The sequence below is a fragment of the Moschus berezovskii genome, chromosome 7 (assembly GCF_049115385.1).
Source record: "Moschus berezovskii isolate FMDL1 chromosome 7, NW_MosBer_1.0, whole genome shotgun sequence".
NCBI classification, from domain to species: Eukaryota; Metazoa; Chordata; class Mammalia; order Artiodactyla; family Moschidae; genus Moschus; species Moschus berezovskii.
Genome location: NC_142466.1, coordinates 59,276,086 through 59,290,448, shown reverse-complemented (window position 1 = coordinate 59,290,448; position 14,363 = coordinate 59,276,086). Strand labels below are relative to the sequence as shown.

The 14,363-nt window shown below is 40.4% G+C and overlaps 1 protein-coding gene across 3 annotated transcripts in view; it reads right to left on the bottom strand.

The window, feature by feature from the left end:
- The window catches only part of PCSK5 (proprotein convertase subtilisin/kexin type 5), a 507,981-nt gene that overhangs the window by 360,525 nt on the left and 133,093 nt on the right, over positions 1 to 14,363 (bottom strand). For all 3 annotated transcript variants that reach the window (XM_055426904.2, XM_088837941.1, XM_088837942.1), the window contains exon 4: positions 3,497 to 3,640. In XM_055426904.2, coding sequence (XP_055282879.2) covers positions 3,497 to 3,640 — 144 coding nt within the window. The remainder of the gene's footprint in view (positions 1 to 3,496; positions 3,641 to 14,363) is intronic.

The following is a 14,363-nucleotide window of genomic DNA, read 5'->3' as shown; positions in this document are numbered from 1 at the left end:
GCCCCAAACAAAATAATAAAGTTTTACTTTATGTCAAGGTTTCAAATGAAACAGAAGTTTCTCTGAAACCAAAGCTGCATTTGTTTTTTTTTAACAATTGTGAAAAATATTCAAATTTCTAAGAAAAAAATTAGTGGATTATTCCATCATTCAAATTTATATCATGTTAGACACAACTAATTTAAGATGTTTCGAATTTTCTTATGCTTTATGATTTCTGTTATCAGTTTTAGTGAACGTTAATGCTCTTTGCTTTCTGCTTTCTTATCAAAGACTCTTATTTCTGAAAATTACTTAATAGGTACAGGGAGTCTGAAATGTTTGGGGGAAGTAAGTAAAATACACATGATATATAGAGTAAGTCCTGCTTCCCATACAGAGAAACATACAAAGCAGCCCAACTCAGTGTTCATTCAAGCATGAAGGGTGATATCATCTAATTTTACTCATAAGGAAACAGAGGCCTGAGACAGGTTATGTAACTTGGCCAAAGGCGTGAAACGAATTGCCTATGGAGTGAAGGCTGGAACCCAGGCATCCCATCTAGTCCAATGTGCTCGTCTCTACTTTCACCAGCTCTAACTTTAGGAGAACCAAAAGGGCACCAGTACTGCTAACTGCACAGGGAAATTCTAGAGAGTTTTCTTTCAAGGGAAGAAAAAAAATGAAAAAGGTAAAGAATGCAATCACATTTAGGTTAAGCCTCTTTGTATTTAATCGGATGCATTTCAATGCAGTGGAGAATAGGAAAGCTCTATAAAAACTGCATTGCATATGACAAGAAATCTTTCTTATCATGGCCAGCCATAGTTCTGTTCTTTATATGACCTGGGCTAACTCATTTTAGCCCAGTTCAGGCCTCAGTGTCTACCCTGCAAATGAGGAACTTCTGAATTGAAGTTCCTTTATAAATTCTAAAAGTCTATTCGGTGAAGACACAGAAGTTTACCTGTGTATGCTTGGAGGCAGGGTGAGGGCAGCCACTCAAATGTTTGGTTCAAATGAGAACTAAATGAATTTGCAGTTCCTCCTCTCTCTCTCTTTTTCAACCTTAGGGAAAATCATCTAATTTAGGAGAAACTGTTTCAATATTTCATTGTAAAAATTGATTTGTGAAGTTTCTTCGCTGAATTTTTGAAACGAAAAGGGCAACAGGATTGAATACTGAGACGAAAAATAGTTAAAGTTGATAAAGTATCAGGTGATATTGGGTGATCCTGAGTGCCCAAAGAAGGTCTTCATAGGTTAGGAATTGGGGTGGCTGTGTGAGTCAGTGGTACTTTCTGATGTGTCTCGGAAGTGACTTAGAAGTATCTTATCTGCAAAGATGAGAATCTTTTCAGGTTTGACTGACAAAAGGAAAACTAATTTGAGATTAAGGGTCATGCAATAAGTGATATTAAGCAAATGAGAAAGAAACAGTGGAGAAAATACATGGACATTTCTACCTAAATGGTTTCATGTGAAGCTGAGGCGGTATTTGACAGAGAGGTCAGAAGAGAGATGGTAACAGAGACAAACAGAGCTGGTGATTCCACTGTGAGGAGAAACCAAGCCTTCCCAGGCTGAAGACAAACAGTGAGAGAGAAAGAGAAATAGCAGATTTCAAGAGGACATTCTATTCTTTTCTTGGAATCTCAGCCTTAAAGAAAAGGCCATGTCCATTCTGAGTGCATCCACTACAAGCTTCCTCAGGGCCACTGCTGTGTCCACCAGTTCCGGAGGGGCAATGAGGAGAGAAAGGCAGCAGGCCTGTGAGAATGGAGAATCCTCTGTACTGATGTGTTTAGGGAACCTATGGGCAAAGCCTCTCTCAGGACTCCCACCAGCTCAGGGAAGAGCGAGATAGGCTGGACTTAATGACGTTGCTCTTTTAACGACCATGAATATATTGGGTTGACCCAAAAGTTCATGCAGGTTTTTCAATACAGTATTACATGAAAACTTGAAGAAACTTTTGGCCAACCCAATAGGAGAGAAGGAAAAAAATCTGAGGAGGTGTAGTCCTATGAGTTATAGCTTAGAATTTTCTGTGGGGCTCTTCTGGAAGCACAGGGCAAACCTGCCCCCTGACTTTCCTCCTTAAGGGTCAATGTGAGTCCTGATTTCATCATGATTTAGAGCTGCTTGTCTTTTCAAGGCTGTGAAAGGAAATTTGTAAGCTGATAGAAAATCACCAACTTCAATTTTTTTTTTTTCAATAACAACATGAAAACAATATAGGGAAACTCACACAACCAAAGTTTTGGAATTAAAAGAAGTCATGAAGTATAGAGAGGGACATGGGTAAAAGTGACTGAAGTCTTGATGGGTTTGCAGCAATACCAGTGTTCTAGTGGAAATAGTCGTCAACAGGAAAGAGATCAGAAGGCAGTGTAGGAGGCACTGGTGTGAGTGGGCTACCAGGAGTTTCTGCAGGGTCCTGACAGGAATCAGAGTTACATTTGCAGACACTAGGGAGTCACTGGAGGCTCTTCAGTAACAAAATAAATATTTTAGGGAGAACACTGAGGTATCAGGTAACACACATTTGGAGCAGAGAATAGCATATTGGGAGATACTTACAGACTTCTAACCAAACTTAGGGAGGAGAAGCTGGTGGAAGGGATATGTTTGGAGAGTAAGGGACAGAGGGGTCACTGACATATTTCTAGGCAGGAAATATCACAGTGGTAAAGGGGACCGAGAGGCCCCCGGGAAAGAAATCGACCTGTGTCCAGTGAGCACTGGGCATCAGGACTGTGGTTTTCAGTGAAAGTACTGAGTCTCAGCCCTTTCACTTGCTCTGCGATCTCAGGCTTAGCGTATGTTGAGTCCTGGAATCATGGTCCTTTCTTAAACAAGGGAATTGACTGATTCCTGAGGACTATGGGGAGAATATTCATTATTGTCCTTTAAAAGGGGAGAGGCAGAGAGAGAAAGAGACTCACAGAATAACTTGAGAAGAGTTATAAGTACACTTTCTCCATAAAGGAAAGCAGGAGTGTTATCTGGCTGCATGGATAAATTGTTGAGAGGAGCAGTTGTTGTCAGCAGCAGCTGGGGTTTCTGTTACCTATCACCTGCCTTTTGTCATCACAACATCAAAGGCACACAAAAGTGGATAGCATTATCTCCTGATTCCTGTCCTCTGAGAGTGAATCTTCTGTAAGATGGGAGCAATACATAACAGCTATTTTTCAGTGACTTTCCCCCTTTTGTTGTTGCTTAGTCACTAAGTTGTGTCCAACTCTTTTGTGACCCCATGGACTGCAGATGGACTGTGGACTGTCAGGCTCCTCTGTCCATGGGACTTTCCAGGCAAGAATACTGGAGTTGGTTACCATTTCCTTTTCTAGGGGATCTTCCTAACCCAGGGATGGCACCTGCATCTCCTGCATTGGCAGGTGGAATATTTACCAGAGTCACCTGGGAAACCTCCATGCTTTTGATCGTCCTCACATGAGTTCCATTGTTTCCCAGGAGGGAAGGCATTCTGACCATAGCAAACACTCACATAGTTTTGCATCAGATCTGGATGGGTCCTCTCAATGCCATCGTCCAGGATAGTGACCACGATGTTCTTTCCCGTGTAGCCTCTCTTCCAGGCTCCTTCAATGTTCATGTCTGACTGGCAGGGATGTGTGTTGTCACTGCAGTGCTAAAGGAGGAAGAGGGAGAATTGGACATTGCAGATTACAACAATGGAGAGGAGATGGGAGAATGACCTACTTAAGACAATACATTAAATTAATGAATTTGGTGGATTGTCTGTTCAAGTAGAAGCACAGATCTCCAACATGACAACAGGGGAAGGGAGGAAGGAGAGATGTGGGTAATGCAAGTGAAACAGAAATCTCTTCTGCCAGTTCTACCCTGCTCTAATACCATAGATCCTTTGGAAAACCATGATAAAGTATCTCAACAGCAGAGCAATGAGTGCACCATTTTATTGTTAACATGAATTAATGACACATAAAAAAGGCCTTGTAGCATTTCATTTATAAACCCAAACAAGATAACAGAAGAACATTATAATTTCTTAACCAGGCACCTAGTAAAGCCCGGCTGCAAATGAGAAAAACCTCAGCAGCTTCTGTACAGTGTCAGCTAGAGGTGTGCCACTGCTGTGAGAAACCCATAAAAAAGAAAAAAATAACAATCTCCTGAAACTTCTTTCAGTAAATTAACAATGAGTATTGCACCATAATTTGCAGGGGGTGAACAGAGTCATTCAGCACTACTCTGAGAAGGGAGGGAAGATGAGTGCACAGTCCAGATGGGGGACAGACACAGGAAAATGTGTGTGAGGGCTTTGAAGGGCAGGCTGGAGAGCCAGTGAACCTGAGCTCATTATGTGCAGTGATTTCATTCCACAATGGCTACAACATACAAACACATCAAGAGATGAATTAAACCAGCAGTTCTTCCCAATATAATTGACTAGCATTCATCCATCCCACACAATTATTCCTTCAAAGTCCATCTCTGTGAAATATCCCTCTGAGTGGTATTGTTTTCCAGGTTCTTAAGGCTCAGTTAGAGGAACAAAGGAAAAGGGATGTGCCACTCTAGCCTACTGCCATGGCAACGCAAGCCACCCCAGGTCCACACCATTCACTATCTTCCTCCTGCTTTGTAACCGTTCAGCACTTCAGGAGGGGAGGGGAACCTGTGCTTTGTAGGCATGAGGCATAATGACGACGCCACTGACACTGATGCATCTAACACGTACTTTACTGAGCACTTGTGACACGCTGGGGATTGGCAGTGAACAGGGACAATGAGGTCCCCTGTCCTCATGACCTCCTAAACGGGAAACACAGATGATAAAGAAAACAAAGAAGGCCATTTGTAGCATGTTTTAAAGGAATTAAAGAGGGTAATATGGCAGTCAATACTGAGGGGACTGAGCATACACCTCTCCTGGAAGGATGGTCCAAAAAGACCCCAGCTTTTGAGAACGTGAAATGTGAGTTGAGATATGGCTGAAGAGAAAGAGCTGGCTTGCCCAAGAGCTCAGAGCTCATCCTGGTAGTGCTTGTGCTGAGTAGCTCAGTCGTGTCCAACTCTTTGCAACCCCATGGACTGCAGTTCGCCAGGCTCCTCTGTCCATGGGATTTTCCAGGCAAGATTAGTGGATGTGAGGGGAAATGACACAGAAGGTAGCACGTTAGAAGGGATAGCAGAAGTCAGGTCATCCTGAGCTTTGTAGCCATGAATTGACTCCTATTTTAAATACAACGTAATTGAAAGTCCTTGAGAGTCCCTTAGACAGCAAGGAGATCAAACCAGTCAATCCTAAAGGAAATCAACCCTGAATATTCACTGGAAGGACTAATGCTGAAGCTCCAATACTTTGGCAACCTGAAGTGAAGAGCCAACTCATTGGAAAAGACTCTGATGCTGGTAAAGACTGAAGGCAGGAGGAGAAGGCAGCGACAGAGGATGAAATGGCATCATCAACTCAATGGACATGAGTTTGAGCAAACTCTGGGAGATGATGAAGGACAGGGAAGCCTGGTGTACTGCAGTCCATGGGGTGACAAACAGTCGGACATGACTCAGCGATTGAACAACAACAAAATGGAAGCTCACCTCTTTCCAAATTTCATCCCTCAATGTCACATGGTAGCAAGTGGCAGATACCTCTAGTATCTCCTGACACGAATTTGTTAATTTATTCTCCAAAGGAGATTGCCTTTTGTTGAACATTACAAACACACTTGAGTAGCTTTATGGATTCATTCTAACAAATGGTATACCCATCTTTCAACCCAGATAATATCAATTCTGTTGAAAATAGAGGCTTATATATTTTATGAACATTTGCAACTTTCTGTTACTTTCTTGATTCCTTCTGGCACTTGAGGCCCTGCACACACTGACCCAAATTCCATTCTCCCCCTGCGCCCCAGTTTTTGGAGTACAGCTTGGGAACAACTTCCACAAAGCTTTCCCTCATCCTTCAGCCTAGTTAGCTATCTCTTCTCTTAGGAATGGAGACACACACATACATATATTTTGTTCCACACAATCTAACCCCTACACACTGAATTCTGCTGCACTATGGTTAACTGTTGAAACTTGTATGTAAATTTTGTCTCCTTTGACTGTAAGCCCCTAAAAGACTATGCATTAAACCGATTTTAATCTAGGGTTTCAGTCAATATTAGCTGATCAATTACACCTGAAAAGTGAAGGCATATTTTCACTTTATAGCCAAGTTCACAACTGCCAAACGCTTGCTTCCCTGACCTTGTCAGAGATAGCCCAGCCAATGCTTGGTTAATAGATCACGAAAGAAATAGTGCAGGTTTCCAAATTGCCAATGCTTTTTGGAAGTCTCATTCTGGCCAACAGTTTGGGCCGCACCTCATCAAATATTTTAATTTAACAGAAAGCAACTCTGACAGGTTTCTGTTTCATTTTTCCCTTTTCAAAACCTGTTCTGGCCACCTGTGGTATCATTTGTGACATGAAGTAATGTTAATGTGGCCAAGAAGTGGGCTGGAGGAAGGAAGTGTACAGGAAATGGGTCACCCACACATGGGATGACCGTCCTGGAGTGGAAGGATGCTGCCTGAAATTGTAATTATGAAAATTGAAGAAAACCAGCCATGTATGGAAAACATGTGTGTTCAAAGTGGAGCAATTAGGTTTCTTTCTTCCACCTCTGCTTCTGTTGACTCTGACTTCACCATTAAATATTTTTGTACCACTTTTTCTTTTCATCTGCCAACATGATACAGGAGAAAGAGGAAGGAGGGGAAATATGCAATTGATATTTTCATATGGATAGTTTACTATTTCAGGTGGCTGAAATGTCAAAGGAAAAAAGATAATGAGAGCCAGGGGTGTTTCTGCAAGTCACAAGTTTAGCGGACCCTTAAATCAGGACCCTTTAACCTGAATGTGACCTTTAGGTTTTTAATACCTATTTCAAGTGGTCCAGGCTTCCTAACATGTTTCTAATGTTGTTTCATATGCCCAAGGTACCCAAAGAGCAAAGACAAGAGAATATCGATGCCAGTCAACTTGGCCCAAGTGAAAAGGAATTAATCATTTCCTTAACCGCCTGATCAAAATGGTCTTTAAACTGGACTCTCTTTATTTGACAGCAGTCTATGTTAGAGCATCACCCAAAGACCAAAGGAACACATATTAACCATGTCTTCCTCATACTCCGTCTGCCATGTTGAGAACTGGAAGGACTAATAAAACTCATTTCTGGAATTCTGTTACCACAGATGCAGTCCCTAGGCTGGTATTCACAAAAGGGACGGGTCAGAAACTTCCAGCTCATTTGAAGCTGATGAAAAACACATATTTGCACTGTATAGGTATGATAAATATTTACAGTAAATTTATGTACCTTCAGCTTTGAAAAACGTCTTGTGTTTCAATGATGGTCTACACATAGATGACAAAGTATTTAGAAAGGACACAACGCAGCAAATATCTGCAGAAACAATGGTCTCTAGGTCTCTCACGTCCTTATCCATAAAACCTTTTATTCTTTTCAGGAATGAAATTTTAGAGAGATTGTTCTGTGAGTTCTAGAAACAGCCTCTTCCATACCAGTGCTATGAGCTATTTTGCTTATAAACCACTCTGGGTGTGTCCACTTCTCTTGTGTCTTTATAAACATATCACAGTGTTTGCTCAATGAAAGAACAGTTTGTACCAAAAATAAACACCTTTGTTATGCTCTCACCATCATTTTCTTCAGACTGGGGGGTGGGGAGGAACCCTCATTGTCATTGTTTTTAAACTTTTCCAGGTTCTTAAGGTCTCCAATGAACTGCCAATTTATATGCTGCCAATAGCCTGTTAACATTGAAAACATCTGTTGTTCATTGTCATTGATACAGTGGTTCATAAGACTGCATCTCTGACTATACAATGATAATAAGAGAGTAGAATTAACTATAAAAATCTGCTTTAAGAAACAGACTCAAAGACCCAGGATATAAATTTCTGGTTACCAAATGGGGGAAGTAAGGAAGGAATAAGTTAGGATCTTGGGATTAACAGATACACACTAATTTATATAAAATAGATAAACAACAAGGTCCTACTGTATAGCATAGGACACAATGTTCAATGTCTTATAATAATCTATAATAGAAAATATCTGAAAAAAAGAATATATTCTGAATACCAGAAACTAACACAACATTGTAAATCTACTATACTTCAATAAAAATAATTAAAATAAAAATTTTAAATCTATTTTATAGACAAACTCAGAAACATATCTAGTTAACTTATTAAGGTGTAAATATGCCTGGAATTCTTTGTAAAATCTGGAGTCTAAGAGTTCTAAGAAATGGAAAAAAATAGAATCCCTTAAGTGGACATAGAACTGACATCTAGATTCTTACCATAGCCAAGCTTGTACTAATCCCTTTATATGAACTAGCTTTATGTAAGATTCAGAACAGCTGGAGGGAGGTACTTTTATTATCTCCTTTTAACAGCTAAAGAACACAGGACTTAATCAGCCTTTAACCTTCCAGAGGTCAAACAGCTGGTCAATGGTAGAATTAGGATTCAAAACCAAGCAATCTTATGGTCTAAGGAGAAATAGATTACTATGAAATGATGATTCTCTTCATTATTTTGAGATTTAGGTTGGGCAAACTTGAAAGGGCAATTGATCCTTGTAAGGATAGCTAAGATGATCTGAATAGTTTTTATTTGTGGCTGGGCCCTCAGCTGGTGGTTGGAGGTTACAAATGGGGTGTAGGAAGAGAGAATGGTGTCCAACTATTTTCTAGTACATTGGTCAAATGACTCCCTATGAATCATCATGTTTTACTTCACATATTTATACTAGTATGTCAACTCTGCTGGAACCATGATTTACATCTTCCATAATATGGGTTGGGGCTTCCCTGGTGGCTCAGACAGTAAAGAATCTGCCAGCAATGTGGGAGACCTGGATTTGATCCCTGGGTTGGGGAGATCCCCTGGAGAAGAGATCAGCTACCCACTCCAATATTCTGACCTGGAGAATTCCAAGGAGCCTGGCAGGCTACAGTCAATGGGGTTGCAAAGAGTTGGACATGACTTAGTGACTAAACACACCTAATATGGGTTGACCAAATGAATTTTTTGGCCAACACAATGTAACTGGTGGAAAATTATATCTCACTCACGAAATTTTAAGAGTGTCTCACTTAATACCAAAAAAAAAATTTTTTAACAGAAAAAATTAGAAGAAATGTTGTATGAAATACGCCAAATAGAGGATAATGAGAATAAACCTAGTTCCTAAAAATCCACTCATAAATGAGAATCAAAAAACTGAGGCAGCATAGTCAGTGGATCTTTGACAAAGGAGCAAAGGCAATATATTTGACCTAAGATAGTCCCTTCAACAAATGGTGATGGAACAACTAGACATCCACATGCAAAAAAAAAACAAAAGTTGGGGGACTTCCCTGGTGGTCCAGGGGTTAAGAATCCACTTGCCAATGCAGGGGACATGGATTCAAGCTCTGGTTTGGGAAGATCCCACATGCCACGAAGCAACTAAGCCCACATGCCAACTGCTACTGAGCCTGTGTTCTAGATTCCATGTGTCACAACTACTAAAGCCTGGGCACCCTAGAAGGCGGTGATCTGCAACAAAAGAAAGTGAAAGTGAAGTCACTCAGTCATGTCTGACTCTTTGCGAGCCCATGGACTGTAGCCTACCAGGCTCCTCCAGGTAGGATTTTCCTCCTCCATGCGATTTTCCAGGTAAGAATACTGGAGTGGTTTCCCATTGCCTTCTCCAAGAGAAGCCACCACAATGAGTAGCCCACATGTTGCAGAAGACACAGAAAGCCTGTGAGCAATAACGAAGACCCACCACATCCAAAGAAATGAATAAAAAAAAATTTTTTTTAAAAATCACATCCTTTGTGAGAATTAACTCAAAATAGCTCATAGACTTTAATCTGAAATGCAAAACTAAAAATCCTAGAAGATAACACAGGAGAAAAATCTAGATGATCTTGTGTATGTTGATGACTTTTTAGATACAACACTAAGGACATAATGCATGAAAGAAATTACTGAAAAGACGGACTTCATTAAAATTTAAAACTTCTGCTCCATGAAAGACAATGTCAAGAGAAGGAGAGGACAAGCCACAGGGAAAAAATAGTTGCAAAAGGACTGTTGTTCAAAATGTACAAAGTACTCTAAACTCAACAGGAAGAAAAAAACTCAATTAAAAAATGAACCAGGGAACTTCATAGACACCTCACTGAAAAAGATGATACACATAAAGTAAACAGGCATATGAAAAGATGTTCCAAATCATATGTCAGCAGAGAAATGCAGATTAAAACACCTATTAGAATGGCTAAAATCCAGAACACTGACACCACCAAATGTTGGTGAAGATGTAGAGCAATGGGAACTCTCATTCATTGCTGGTAGAAATTAAAATCATATAGTCACTTCAGAAGATTGCTTGGAAGTTTCTTAGAAAACTAAACATACTCTTAACCGTATGAATCCAGCAATTGTGTTCCTTGGCATTTACCTAAAGTAGCTGAAAATTTAGATCCACATAAAAACCTGCAAAGGGAAGTTCTACAGCAGCTTTATTCACAATTGCCCAAACTTGGCAGCAACCAAGATGTCTGAGGATGAATAGATAGATAAACTGTGGTGCCATAGAAAATGAAATATTATTTGGTGCTTAAAAAGAGATGTGTTAGCAAGCCATGAGAAGACTGGGAGGAAACTTAAATGTATACTACTGAGTAAAAGAAGTCAATCTGAAAAGGCTAAAAAAATGTATGTTTCCAACTATATGGCATTCTTGAAAAGGCAAAACTATGGAGGAAGTAAAAAGATCAGTGATTGATAGGGACTGAGGATCAAGGGGCAAATAGGAGAGCACAAAGGATTTTTAGGGCAGTGGCAGTGCTCTGTATGAAACTACAATGATGAATACATGTCACTGTACATTTGTCTAAACCCACAGAATGAACAACACTGAGAGTGAATCTTAATGTAAACTACAGATCTAGGATCTAGGAATCTTAATGTAAACTACAGATCAATGCAGGTTCATCAGCTGTAACAAATGTATCACTCTAGAGGGAGATGCTGATACTGAGGGACACTGTGTATGTGTCGGGGGAGGGGGTATGCGGGAAATCTCTGTACCTCCCTCTCCATTTGCTGTGAAGTTAAAACTTCTCTTTAAAAATTAGTCTTTTAGAAGAAAAGAAAATGAATTTCACAGATCAGCCAAAGGGTAACTGGATGATCTATGAATTTAGTTTAGTGGACAAGCTTTCTCTCATTTGTAAATTTTGTGATCCTCTGAATGTTTCCAAGCCTGACACATCTTGAATTAGAAACTTTCAGTACTAAAAACATTTAAGAAAGCAAAAACAAGGAGCCAACAACAACAACAACAAATCTTGTTTTCTTTAAGGAATTTCAACGTGTCTTGTTTAGTGTTTGGAGAACGGGTTTCAGCTACATTACCTGACCACGATGATAAAGGGGAACCAGTCTCTGAAACTTACTGGATATTTTTGCAACACTAACACCAAGCCTACCTTTACATAATGGTCCTCTGCATGTGCTATGGTTCTCACTATTCTCTTTTTTTAGTGACCTTTATTATTTTAATGATATTTACATAAATTCCTACTCAGTGACAGCATCACATAACTAATAAATTTATAATTCATTTACTGAAGAAATAACACAATTTATTATTAAAGCAAAAGAAATATTTTTCTTTCTCTAGTGAGATTAAAATGAGTGAATCTGCTATAAAGTGTTGATTTCTCTTAAATTCTAGTTTTTTTTTTAATAAAAAAAACAAACACAACACTATAAATAAAATATAGTACAATATAAAATAAAAATAAGTAACAGACCTTTGGGGCTTTACACCGAGTTAGAGTTCCTATCAGAGGGATAACAGCACCACAGCCGCACTGAATCCTCCTGAAGGAGGTACACGAATGACTGGGTTACAAGAGTTACAGGAATGAGAGCTGCTCAATTCCCAGAAACTACAGCTCACAGAAAACCAACAAAGGCACGAGATACAGCCCATTCACTTATGAATGTGTAAAACTCAAGAAAGTCCACATCACTCCTACAACATGTCGAAAGTGCCTGAGAATTCACTATTCTCAAATAACTGAGATTAAAAAACCAGATCCAGATTTCAGATCTGGAAATTTGGATCTTAAACCACACCTCCTTTCTCTCCTGTTTCCTTTGATTTTCACAGCACCTTGCAGTTCAGGTCATTGGTTCTGATCCAATACTTTTAATCTTTAACCCCGTTTAGATTTTCAATCTATCCTCCTGACATCAAAACAATTTTATCAATCACCTACTACATTCTGGCCACTATATGGCCAAAGCAATGCTCAAGTCCTTGAAGTCTAGTTTGTATGACAAACAAACAAGGAGCTTACTTTTCTTTTTTTCCAAAAACAACCAAGTATTTTAACAGGAGTTCTCAGGGTATTGTGGGAACCCAGTCAGGGGAACGTGTGGGAAGGCTGACACCACTTCTGAGAGAAAATGACATTTAAGCCCCCAAACATGAGTTGACTAGTCAGAGGGGAAGCAAGGGACAAAGAGAATGTGTTCACGGAGCTCAACCCGATGCTGTGTGACAATCTAGAGGGGTAGGAAGGGAGGGAGGTTCAAGAGGGAGGGAACATGTATATACTTATGGCTACTTCACATTGTATGGCAGAAACCAGCACAACTTTGTAAAGCAATTATCCTCCAATTAAAAATAAATTTTTAAAAAGTGGATGTGTTTTTTTTTTTTAATGAGGGTATAGAATAATCAAAGAGAGACTGGAATGCTCAAAGAATGGAGAAAAATTCAGTATCGCTGAAGGATACAGATGTGGGGGGCGGGGGGAAGATGAGAAAAATGGAAAGAGATGAAACTGGAGAGGCCAGACTGTAAACGTTCCTACAAGCCGTGTGTTTCCCCTCCCCCGCCTCTAATTTTTGAACTTTATCATAATTTAATGAAAAGACCATTCAAGAGTTGTAAGATAGGGATTGACATGGTTTGGATGCCTAAAGTGCATCTCAAACTTAATTCTCAAGAAAAACACTTGATCTCCACCCTCTCTGACCTCTCCAAAGCTGCTCAGGCCCAGGCTTCTTGGTCTCCCCCACAACAGTGCATGGCATCTGCAGCTGCTCTCCTTCTCTATAAACGACCATCAGCAAATCCTTCCCAACAGCTACTGAACCTGACCTCTTCCCACCATTTTCATGGCTACAAACCAACTTTAGCTACTACCATCTCTTATTCCTCTAAGGTCTATTTTGCATGCAGTAGTGAAAGACTCTGATGCTGGGAAGGGTTGGGGGCGGGAGGAGAAGGGGACGACAGAGAATGAGATGGCTGGATGGCATCACCGACTCTGTGGACATGAGTTTGAGTGAACTCCGGGAGTTGGTGAACTCAGGGAGGCCTGGCGTGCTGTGATTCATGGGGTCGCGGAGAGTCGGACACGACTGAGCGACTGAACTGAACTGAACAGTTGATAGTGATCTTTATAAACTGTGTCAGGGTTATTCTCAATAAATATTCCAATAATTTCCAGTGACTTTACCTCACACTTCCAATATACTCCCTGTCTATTCTACAGCCAATAAAGTGCTCGTGACCTGATCTGCAGCCATCTCCCTGACCTCCTGGCCCACCCCTCTCATTCCCACTCACTCCATTCCACCACACTATCCTCTCCCTCTCCAACCCTACTCCCATCTCAGGGCCTTGACACTTACACTTCTCCCACATGCGGATGTTCTTCCTCAGAATCTGTGGGGTTCCCTCTCTTATGTCCAAATATCACCTCCTAAGAGAGGCTCTTCAGCGATCAGCCTTCTTCAGGGAGGCCTGTCATGCTGTGATTCATGGGGTCGCGGAGAGTCGGACACGACTGAGCGACTGAACTGAACTGAACTGACTGAAGAGAGGCTCTTCCTAGTAAACCTATCTGAGATAGCATGCTGTGTCATTCTCTGCCCTTGACTCTGATTTCCTTTTCTTCATAGCACTCCTGACTACCACATTATCTATCAATTTGTCTCTTTATTGTTTGTCTCCCACACTGGATTGTAAACTCCATGAAGGCAGTCACTTTGCCTTGTTTATTTCTGTATTTGCATTGTCTAACCCACAGAAGTTCAATAATTATATACCAACTGAAAGAACAGATTGAGTTTTAAGAAGTCATTGTGGGTCTTCTCGAACATACAGGAAAGCATGGAGACCAAACCTGGAGAGAATACTAGTGATTGAGAGATGACAGAGGTCTAGATTAGTGGAACCAAAGAAGCCATAGTATTTGATATACAGCAGGCATTCT